Source organism: Colias philodice, chromosome 25, assembly GCF_061535455.1.
Source record: "Colias philodice isolate Cphi_HAF_F1 chromosome 25, ilColPhil1 Martin Lab GWU primary, whole genome shotgun sequence".
Taxonomy (NCBI): Eukaryota; Metazoa; Arthropoda; class Insecta; order Lepidoptera; family Pieridae; genus Colias; species Colias philodice.
Window position 1 is genome coordinate 1,709,855 of NC_143110.1, and position 12,470 is coordinate 1,722,324.

The 12,470-nt window shown below is 32.4% G+C and overlaps 1 protein-coding gene across 2 annotated transcripts in view; it reads right to left on the bottom strand.

The window, feature by feature from the left end:
- The window catches only part of LOC149477194 (facilitated trehalose transporter Tret1-like), a 112,082-nt gene extending 100,455 nt beyond the window's left edge, over positions 1-11,627 (bottom strand). For both annotated transcript variants that reach the window (XR_016317607.1, XM_089710594.1), the window contains exons 1-3: positions 11,328-11,627; positions 3,224-3,453; positions 2,315-2,485 (exon numbers count right to left, since the gene is read on the bottom strand). Coding sequence is in view for 1 of the 2 variants with exons in the window: in XM_089710594.1 (XP_089566720.1) it covers positions 2,315-2,485; positions 3,224-3,453; positions 11,328-11,412 (486 nt within the window). In the remaining variant the exon portion in view is untranslated. The remainder of the gene's footprint in view (positions 1-2,314; positions 2,486-3,223; positions 3,454-11,327) is intronic.
- Positions 11,628-12,470: the final 843 nt, after the last annotated feature.

The window sequence follows — 12,470 nt, forward strand, 5'->3', positions numbered from 1 at the left end:
GGTTGCACTGGATTTATCTCTTTTTTTTCAATCGCTTGAATGATATAGGATGGGTCCTTGATGGCATCGAATGCTGAAGTCTCGAATCAATCAATTCTGACAGTAGGCAATTTATGTAAAATCTTGATAATGGTCCATCATTTTATTTTGCCTAAACGTTACATACTTTTTTATATATTCTATTTTTAACGAATGATTCACTCCAGTCCAAACAGCAAATAAGCAGACTTCTGCTTCTGCAACGTTTAGTTGTCCCTGAATTTGGAAAAAATAGTCATGATTCTTATCTATGACAAAAGTGTTATTTTTTTGCATTGTATTTCAAATATTAAATTTTTTATTTTTAACCGCATCTTCCGCATTCATCTCTTTTGCCGGAATTAGACATTTAACTTCTACTAGTCCAATTTTCCCTTCTTGAGGGAGTGTATTAAGTAAATTTTTTAGATATTTCTCGTTATACTTTTAAAAAGTTATTATTGTCATTTTGCTCATTAGGTAAAGTAATTTCGATATCAGTTTTAAGTTTTTTGATACCTGCAATAATAACGTCATAATCGCCTGCACATACTTATCGATTACACCCTGTATACAATCCACCATCCACATTCATAATGTTTTCCTGTCCTCCTCTCCTTTACGCTGTTCACCGATATATTTTAAATGAGTAAATCTGCTACCACTGAAGGATGTTTCATTGTGATCAGCAAATTTTCACCACTGTTGTCTGTTGTTTTTCAATTTTAATCAGCAATTGGGAATCATCAGTTTTGTTTTTTGCAGATTGGTGATGTACCCTAACAATACGTCGAAAAGGGAAAGCATCAACGAATTATCGTTTTCGTCCTCTTTTTTTATTCTTCGCGTCTCTGTTACTTCTGTTTGTTTAGTTCTCAAAAACCACTGAATTTTCTATGTTATTGTGATCTTCCATTACATCTGAGTTTTGATGATGTGATGATAATCCATTCGTTTTAATATTGGTACTTAGAGTTGGTAGACTAAACTAGAAATGGCGGACTAAATTTGTCAGCGCGTCTGTAAGATCAGAATATAAAACCAACATCCTGTATTTAAGTTACAAAATTAATAATCAAACAACATGCCGCTACGTTGAAAATGACTAGAAGGAAAAATTCAAACACCTCGGATCAATTTTGGAGTAAACAAATCATTTTCCCCGTATGGGGATTTCCCCGGATGAACTTGGGAAGTTCAAGTTCTCAATACAAGTTTATATTATATTTCGTATTTCTCAAACGAAAAATAAACATTTTTTGAACTTCAAAAAAATTATATTATAAGAAAATTTATGAGCTTACTTTAGTTTTAAAGAAATATACATCCCTTTACTGACACCCCGTAAAATAAAGAAATTGTTGCCAATCACCTTTGCAATCTATTTGGTTTCATTAACTTTATGTTCGAAGATAATTTTTTTTCTAGTAGTTACACGCGTATTTTTTTCGTTTATTTTCCATATCGAAATCAAATGTTTAAAAATACGAATATTTGCACAAAACTAAGATAAAAATAATCAATTAACAAAAATATTAAATTTAATGAAGTAGAGCAACTTTCACTTCGGTATGAAGGAAAATCGAGCGTAGAGCACACGTCAGAACGCTCCGGCCCAAGGAGCGCGACTGAAGAAATTCGCTAAGATTTTTCCTAGCTATTTAAAATATGTTTTTAAAATTTAAAGAATTATCAAAATTCAAAAAAAAAATTTTTTTAAAGGATTAATACTCATTGGTCTTCAACCAACTCGAATAAATTAATGGAAAAAATAACTTTTAGCAGTATTTATCAATAGATTTTGTAAGGCAAAAAATGGGAAATTTAATGAATTTATAACGTTCTAATTAAGAAAATCGTAAGTTTTTCGGCAATTGTATTCAGCAGTTTTTAATAACGACTATATAAGGATAATAATGTGCTGATCAGATTGTGTAAATTGTAATCGGTTGCAACGTAGTGAGTGCACAAACTTAGCTCGAAATGTCTTTGGGGGAAAGAGACTTATCTTGAAGGCCTGATTAAGGTAACATAAAGTAACTTTATAAATGTGAAAAAATTCACGCGCATTGCGTATATAACACTAATTGATAAACAAGAAAAAAAAATTCAGTTTATCATTTCATTAGCCGGGAAAAAATTGTCAAATAACTTGTTGAAAACGCAATTTTGCTAGACTGCAGCCTTAATTCGCACACCATGTGCAGTTCGATCCAACTTGAGAGATAGGATAGTTTAAACATGTAGGTACCACGGGCGAAGCCGGGGCGGACCACTAGTACCATATAAAAATTACCTGAGAGAATATAACAAAAGTCCCCGTCATGCCCCGTATGCTATCTTCACTGATCTCCTTCACATACAGGGGGCAGACCACGAAGCCACCGCCCGAACCAAAGCCTATCAGGGCCCTGGCTCCTATAAGGGCGATAGGGTGGGTACATATCAGCTTGACTGCCCAGCCGACCTGTAGATAGTATTATTTCCTTCAGATAATCTAGTAGTAATTAAAACTTAGCTAAGAACTTAATGAAAAAAGGGGACACAACCAATGGAGAGTTAAATTTCGCTTGCTGTGTATCAATCAGCCCCTAATAAAATATATGAATGACATCGTGAGCACCGTATTAAGGCACGAAGATTACATCATTTTATTTTTTTACAAACTTATCTTTTTGCTTTGAAATCTGCAGGTAAAATATAAAAGGTTAATATGGTTTACAAAATAACTGTAAGCGAATAAATTTGAACTTCTGAAAAATTTTAGAAATTCTCTACATATTATTCTTCTATTAACAATTTTGTAAATTCTAAAACTGAACTGGAATTTCTAGAAAATAAACTACATCCTTAACGAAATAGGAATATAACCTTTTTATATTCATTAGACGGGTCCCCACTCCCCACAGACCGCGCAGCCTCGCCAAGCAATGAATGGTAGCCATTGGCGGCTCACATTTTATCATCTATATCTATAATCTATAATATAAAAATGAATCGCAAAATGTGTTGGTAAGCGCATAACTCGAGAACGGCTGAACCGATTTCGATAATTCTTTTTTTATTATATTCCTTGAAGTACGAGGATGGTTTTTATGTAGAGAAAACGTAAATATGTACCACGGGCGAAGCCGGGGCGGACCGCTAGTATATAATATAAATTAAAGACTCTATCACATTTACACTAAATTCTTGCAATACTTACCGAAATAGGAATAGAAGCGCACAGCAAAGCATTCTTCCGTCCAAACTTATCAGCTGCGACGCCATATATGAAAACTGCTATAGGCGCGAAAATAAACATAATGGATGCCATCCATGATACCTCTTCTTCTGTCAAAGGTTTGGTGGCAGGTGATGTTTCTCCCATTAAAAGGGATTTGTTTGGAGATATCCAGCCCATGGCAGTCCCATAGGCGAGGATTGGCATGCACACTGAAACAATAAAATATTTTAAAGTGTTATTGTGTTTGATTTTTTGCGTTTGAAAAGCTTTTAAACAGATTATACACGTGTTTCATTTCTAGATGTTAAGATTTTCTAGTTGTTGAAGAATGTTATTATCTATCAAATGCGACAAGGTAAATACTTATAGTAGAAAAATATTTTTAATTTCAGTAAACAGAACTTCATACTTTCAGGAAGAAGGTAAGAAAGAGGTAAACTATTATTTATTATCAATTATTTCATGGTAGTTTATTTTCGTAGGAAGATTTAACGTTATAAATTATAACGCAATGATAATAATAATATTTACTGCGTGAACAAAGATTTTAAACCGTCTTCCAATAAAAAGTGGTTCTATAGTAGTCAGTATACTTATCACTACATAGTATAAAAAGTTGATTTCTCTATAACTCTATGTATGCTTAAATCTTCATATCTATGCAACGGATTTCGATGCGTTTTTTTTAAATAGAGTGATTCCAGCTAGTTTTTTATATACATATTATTATAATACAATTTTATATAAGTTTTTTGCTTTTTATGTACTGGAATGTAGAGCTATAATGTGGCTATAATTTAGAATCATCTTTGGTAATAATTTACGCAAATCAACACACGTTATTTTGCATTATTATTCACGAAAAAAATTACATAATGTTTCGTCTAGGTATAATAGAAATATCTAAATTAGAAACAGGTTAGGTTCTAATTTTAAGCTATAATCCATTTAATAACGAAAATACTCAGATAATATATTATGTATAGTAAAATAAGTCCTTTTTAACAAGGTACATGTTCTCAAAGTTATTTAAACTGATCTCACCAAAGAATACTTATACTCTAAAAAAGAGGATCTCATATCCAAATTATTTATTATTTAATCGATATTGCTAAAAATATTGTTACAATAATATGTTATGTAACTTTAAGTGAAACTTTTATTACCTACATCGTCTCAAACTTTTTGGTCTGTGTAGCGCATGTCGCGTGTATCGCGGCTGCCGAGTAGGTATACCTACTCGGCAGCCGACCGTCACGCGACATGCGCTACACAAAGCAGTGTTCGGAACCGTTCGAACAGTTTCACTTTTACCGTGGTTTCATAAAACCACACAACATTTTTTGTAAAAAATCTTTTAATTGCATAATATTGTAGATTTTTTTACACCGCACTTGGCCAGCGTTGTGTATTGTGGCCTGTACCCTCATAGGAGGCTCGTGTCCCAGCCAAGAAGAGATTCCGATCCCGTGGAGATTTCATATGAACATTAACTTAACTATTGGGTGTGAAAGGGATAAAAAACATACAGGCGTCATTCAACGTCATATTTTCTTGTTACAAGTTAATGTTCATACTGAAATCTCCAGTGTATCTATCTATACTAATATTATAAAGAGGAAAAGTTTGTAATTATGTATGTATGTATGTATGTATTGTTTTCACGCATAAACCTCTCAACCGATTTTGATGAAATTTGGCACAGACAATCTTTAGACCCTGAGAAAGAACATTTTATTGCGAAACATGTACCACGGGCGAAGCCGGGGCGGACCGCTAGTTAGATATAAGCTTCTTGGTCCCAGCAGTGGGAACGTATATGGGCTGATGATGAAGATGACGTTTAGGGTCCTTTCCACCAATAATATGAATGATGTGTAGCGAAGAATGTGTTTGAAAGAACCAATCATATCGCTTCATTTAGTTTGAAATTTGAAGTGTTTAGCGTTTGAAGTGATTCTATTGGTTATTTACAAACACATCCTCGCACATTATTGGTGGAAAACACCCTCAATCCCTCTTATAATAGGTAGTTTAGAAGACTTTATTTTCATAATTTTCCAACTTACTTTAGATGTATGTCGTTACAAGGCGTTTTCACTAATTTGAGAAGGGCTGAGGGAAGTACAATTAATTGCTATCAAACCCAAATCAAAGTAACTATGACGTACTCGTAGTTATAAATCTTCTTTACCAAATACAAATAAATTATTTGCGATGTAAATTTGATACTGTTATTGAACGTTTTATACTGATGAAATATTTTAAGTTAGTTCTGTTTATTTTGTCTGTCCGATTTGATTCATTTTCTGTTATAAAACTTTAAACATATGAAATAACATTCTATGATATACAAATGAATCGCATTATGTGTTGGTAAGCGCATAACTCGAGAACGGCTAAACCGATTTCGTTAATTCTTTTTTTATAATATTCCTTGAAGTACGAGAATAGTTCTTATGGAGATAAAACGTAAACATGTACCACGGGCGCAGTCGGGGCGGACCGCTATAGTTATAAATTAATGTTTCAGATGATTTATTATTAATCCATACTAATATTATAAATGCGAAAGTAACTCTGTCTGTCTGTCTGTTACTCAATCACGCCTTAACTACTGAACCAATTTGCATGAAATTTGGTATAGAGATATTTTGATATCCGCGAAAGGACATAGGATAGGTTTTACCCCGGAAATCCCACGGGAACGGGAACTATGCGGGTTTTTCTTTGACTGCGCGGGCGAAGCCGCGGGCGGTAAGCTAGTATATTATAATACAATTCCAATCGATATTGTACCATAAAAATACGAGTAAATTACGTTGACATTTTGAATTATTTAATTACACTGAACTTTGACATTTACCTACCTGAGATCACGTGAAATAGCAAAGTATATAAATAACATAATATTATATATTACAAACTATTTATATGTAATAAGGAAAGGTGATTAGAATTAATTATAGCACGTGCATTGTTTTGGCAATATTTCAACTAGAATCGCTATTTACATAGCGATTAATAATCCATACTAATATTATAAATGCGAAAGTAACTCTGTCTGTCTGTCTGTTAATCAATCACGCCTTAACTACTGAACCAATTTGCATGAAATTTGGTAAAGGACATAGGATAGGTTTTATCCCGGAAATCCCACGGGAATGGGAACTATGCGGGTTTTTCTTTGACTGCGCGGGCGAAGCTGCGGGTGGAAAGCTAGTATAGTATGAAGCCGGCTACTCACGTAGGTACCTGCCGCAGGGGCAATATTGGAACAATCTCGCTTGCACGGGGTTGGAGCAATTTCAGCTGTTTTTTAAATTGCCCCTGCTTGCCTCGTCGTCATAAAATCACAATTAAGGAATTAAGGGTGTAATTAAAATATTGCCCCTGCTGCGGTACGTGAGTAGCCGGCTTTATATATTATTGACGCGTCTGATTGCAATCAAATGTCAAATAAAAAATTATAAAGTATTAAAATATTTAAAAATAACAATTCATCAAATGTGTCATAAGTAACAACGGTCAATAAGTTTTGTTTTTATTGCACCTTAAGCGTTTTTTGTTGGTAGCACAATTAAGTGTTAAAAATAATTAAGCGCGGGTATTATTTACAAAAAGCATGGATGTTTATGAAGTAAATCTTATATGTAAAATTCTCGTGTCACAATGTTAGTCTGCATACTCCTCCGATACGGGTGGACCGATTCTCATGAAATTTTCTGTGCATATCGGGTAAGTCTGAGAATCGGCCAACATCTATTTTTCATATTATGTACCACGGGCGAAGCCGGGGCGGACCGCTAGTAATAATGTAAAAAAATAAAATAATGGCTTTAAATACCTAGTATTGATTAGAGGCAGTCCTAGAATTTCAAATCCGTAGCAGTTCGAAATGTCGGGAAAATAATATAATGAATAAATCGCGTTTTAAATCCGTTAAAAAGTCTTTAATCATCACTACATAGTATAAATCAAAGTCGCTTTTTCTGTCCCTATGTCCCTATGTAGGTATGCTTAAATCTTTAAAACTACGCAACGGATTCTGATGCGGTTTTTTTTAATACATAGTTACCTAGAGTGATTCAAGAGGAAGGTACAAAATTTATTATGTTTTAGACAAAGCGGGCGAAAGCTAGTTTCTATACATGGTGTCCCACTGTTGGTATACTAAGCTCAAAGGAGGTTATAGTTTTGCATACGCTGAATACGTAAAAAATACTTAAAAAAATCCAGACGCATTTTTTTTCAAATAGATGAATTCTTAAAACTCTATGTGTACACCCATAACAAGCAACCCGCCCATTTTTGCCACTAGCACGTGAGCTATCCTTTAAGATTATGTTTTCATAGACAAAATGCTCACATTAGAGAAGCGGTATATGACGGCTGCGCGAAGCTAGAGAAGAAATCATGGATTTTCAGGAAAAAAATATCAAAAAAATTTTAACGTAATTTTGTTGTTTATGTATTTTTTACGTGATCAGTGTATGCAAAACTACAAGTTCCTTCGCGCTTAGTATACCAATAGCGGGACACCCTGTATATGTATAATACTCGCGTAAAATCAAACACTAGAAAATACTCTGTAGCAATGTTACGTATACATTTGATTCAGACGATTTATCGAATTATTCCTTTAGGTATCAGAAAGCCCTTTTCAACATTTTTAACTCAATTATTTCTTTTGCGTTTTCGAATCGTTAGACTTTGTATCAATTAAGTAAAGATTGGATATTAGTTTCAGTAAAATATATTTTCTTGTGGATTTATTTATTGAAGTAATTTATAATTAAATTCTATGATAAATATTGAGATATACTTATATATGTATTATAAATCTGTAGAGTTTGTTTGTTTGTTTGAACGCGTTAATCTCAGGAACTACTACTGGTCCGATTAGAAAAATTATTTCGGTGTTAGATAGCCCATTTTTTGAGGAAGGCTTATATCATCACGCTAAGAGCTACAGGAGCTACGCCGGTAAACCGCGGGGCACAGCTAGTAAATTCATATATATATATATATATATATATAATATATATATATATATAGTATTATTTTACTTATATATATATATATATATAAGTAAAATAATATAAATATAAAAAAATATAACTTCTTATTGCACATATATAAAAATATCGATTCCGGTAAATAATATATTGGTATAGCAGTATTATGACCGCTGATGACCGCCTCCTTGGTACAGTGGTTGACGCGTGAGCGTAGAACCGAGGGTCCTGGGTTTGATTCCCGGAGGAGACGAAGAAAAAAAAATGTCTCGGTCTGGCAGGACGCAGAAGGCTGATCACCTACTTGTCCCTAAAGAAAATCGATCAGTGAAACAGATGTATGCATAATGCATCTGCCCCTTACCCCACTACGGGGATACGGGACTTCACACTTTTTATAACAGTATTATAGAGATTCTAGGAATGGATAAGAATAATGTTAATCTTCTTCTTAATTCCATACCTTTTCCATCCTAATAAATTCTGAGAAAGTACAATATCTTTATAATATTATACTTTAAATCACATAAATTCGAAATAGGCTCTGAGTTCTGACTATAAGTAAGCCAATGACTCAATTTTTTTGGAAACGTGGAATGTTGAAGAGGAATATATATTATTTATTTATATTCTTATTTATTATACTTTATAGTAATGAAAATATTATTATTTTAATCGAAGAAACTCGAACCGCTTGCCTAAAAGAACCTAGCTAATATCTAAAATATTTAAAATAACGCAAGCAAACTTTTGAAATTAACCGCATTTTCAATGAATCGATTCTAATAATTCATTTATATTTGAAAGTTTCCGGTTGGTCTCTTTAAATTTCATCTAATTATAATACACTAGCTGCGCTCCGCGGTTTCACAAGCATTGCTCCGCTCCTGTTGATCTTAGCATGATGATAATATAATATAGCATATAGCCTTCCTCGATAATCTAACGCCGAAAGAATTTTTCAAATCGGACTAGTAGTTCCCGAGATTAGCGCGTTCAAACAAACAAATAACAAACTCTTCAGCTTTATTTTTATATATGTAATATTTTATAGAATAGATTATTTATTATAATTTTAAGGAAGTTTAGTTTTTTATTATGTGTCTTGTGACACAAACAGAAATACTATCACTTTCGTTTCACCGGTATTTGGCACGCATTTGACATGCCATTTTGCTGTTATAATATATTGTTGATAAATATTATTTAAATCATAATAATAGTAACAGGAAAATTAGCTCTTCCGAGAAGATTTCCCTTTGGGTTTACCTAGTTATTGATTGTTATAATTTTTCACACTGTAAGTATATGAGGTAGGGATTTTTTAAAAAATATTTGTTTTTTTGAAGCAGATTACAAAAAAAAAATCCTTTTCAGTTTAAAGTACTACATTTATGTATATTATATCTAGTCCATAAGTAAAATTATTATTGTAAAAAAATATGTTAGTTTAAAGTTAATCTTCTTATACAGGGTGTCCCACTATTGGTATACTAAGCGCGAAGGAACTTGTAGTTTTGCATACACTGATCACGTAAAAAATACTTTAAAAAAAAATTACGTCCAAAATTTTTTGCTAAATTTTTCCTGAAAATCCATGTTTTCTTCTCTAGCTTCGCGTAGCCGGCATATACCGCTTCTCTAATATGAGCATTTTATCTATGAAGACATAATCTTAAACGATAGCTCACGTGCTGGTGGCAAAGTTGGGCGGCTCGCTTGTTATGAGTGTACACATAGAGTTTTAAGAATTCATCTATTTGAAAAAAAAATGCGTCTGGAATTTTTTGATTATTTTTTACGTACTCAGCGTATGCAAAACTATAACCTCCTTTGAGCTTAGTATACCAACAGTGGGACACCCTGTATATAAAAATGAATCGCAAAATGTGTTGGTAAGCGCATAACTCGAGAACGGCTGAACCGATTTCGATAATTCTTTTTTTATTATATTCCTTGAAGTACGAGGATGGTTCTTATGTAGAGAAAACGTAAATATTATGTACCACGGGCGAAGCCGGGGCGGACCGCTAGTATGTAATATAATGATGTGCAAAGAAGTAAAATTATTCATCGGGTATTGGTTTTCCTTTTTTGTTTGATTTATGTTGCACTAGCTTACCGCCCGCGGCTTCGGCCGCTATGTCTAAAACCTAATAAATTATATACAAAAACCTTCATCTTGAATCACTATCTATTAAAAAAATCGCATCAATATGTGCTGCTTAATTTTAAAGATTTAAGCATACAAAGGAATATAGGGACAGAAAAATCGACTTTGTTTTATATTACGTAGTGATAAATAAAAAACAGTTCCAAGTCTTAATAATAATAATTTATGTGTACTAAAGTAACTAATATATCAGTGAGACAGTTTCTCAATACAAATCGTACAAACTATATTGTACACTGACAGTAGTGTTTCTTGTATTGCATAGTTATTACATATTTACTAACATAGTGGACTTCAGATTACGTATTTACAATAAACAAAGTATACGGGTACTTCCCTTTTAATGTTTATTTTTTAATTACCTCATTGAATATTATCGTTAAATAATATGTTTTTATTGGATATATTATTATGTATTTTAAGATATGTAAAAGTGGACTTATATGTTTTTCACAGACTGTTGCGTTGTGCATAGAGTAAATTTTTAATAATAAAATTTTATTAAGTGACTCGTTTTCGTGACTGGATAAGTTATAAAAATATAATCTGAGAATATATCCTTTAAAATATGTTTATAGGTATTTATTGTGCGAAATTTTTCTTTTAATTTTTTTTAACTATAGGTAACTAACTAAATATCATAAGATGTTCAGTTGTAGCATATCGAGAGCTTTTCTACTCTACCTTTCTCTATTTGGTATTACTTTTTAGTATTATTGATTATATTATAAAAAAACCTATTTTAAATATATATTTATTATTGAAATATGTAAGTATATCATTATAATCATATTCCAATATATATCTGTTTAATATAACTAATTTTTGCTCTAATATACTTAAAATACTTAATTGAAAAAAAAACTGTCTTCATTTAGAAATATTTACTCACCAACAATCGACATTAATACTTGGTTATGCTTGCTTCCATGCTTCTCTTGCTTTTCCGAACTAACTTTATACACCTTGCTCACCATTTTGAACACACACTAAAAAGTATTTACTATGATCACTAGAGTTCAAACTTTTTTTTATAAAAAAAATATTTTCAGCCAGTGCTTATCATGAAAAAAAAAATACGAGATTACAAAGGAGGTTTTATTTTTAATTTTTATGGCTGGCTTGATTTTTTTTAAATTATTGCGTTTATTATAAAGTGACGCCCGCGTGCCCGCGCTAGCCACGGCAACGGTTGCGCACTGACAGAATATGCTCATAATTTTCCCGCGCTTTTATATGTCAATAGACGTGGAATTGATTGTTCATTAGTTTCAGTTGTAAGAATTTTCTTTTCCAGAAAATGCTAGTCTGTTCTGGTTATTCGAGCTATAAATAAGAGAAGAGAGAGAGCTATAAATAGTCAAAATATGAATAGATAAGAAAAAAAGCTCGTATTTTTTAACTATTTAAAACTTGATCACAAAAATTTTGAACGTACCAAATTTATTTGAACTTATGACCTTTGTAGAATAAAAAGTTATATTATAAGCTTTCTAAAAGTCCCAAAGTCTAGCTTGCAGCTCTTGTCAGTATTAGAACATTGCAAATGTTATATTAATAATAATACATTTCGACAGATAAAACATAAATCCTACTAATATTATAAATGCGAAAGTTTGTGAGCATGTATGGATTTTGTTTCTCTTTCAAGCAATTACTACTGAACCGATTACAATGAAATTTGTTATGTAGGTAGCTGAAGGGCCAGAATAAGGCGTAAGATTTTTAATTGTAGCCCATAGGAACGGGAACTATGCGGGTTTTTATTTGAAAACGCGGGCGAAACTGGCGCAAATCTAGTATCTAAAGTTAAAAAATAAACATAGATAGGTATTCATAATTTTTACTGATAAATTTAGCGACATAAGAATATTAATTTATCCCCGTGTATTGTTACCTCTTGATGAGCATTTTATAGATTTTTAAAGAAACATACCAATAACTAATTCCACTTTTATTAACATAGTAGCTTCCCGACAGCTTCGCCCGTGTAGACTAAGAAAAAACCGCATAGTTCATGTTCTCGTGGATTTTC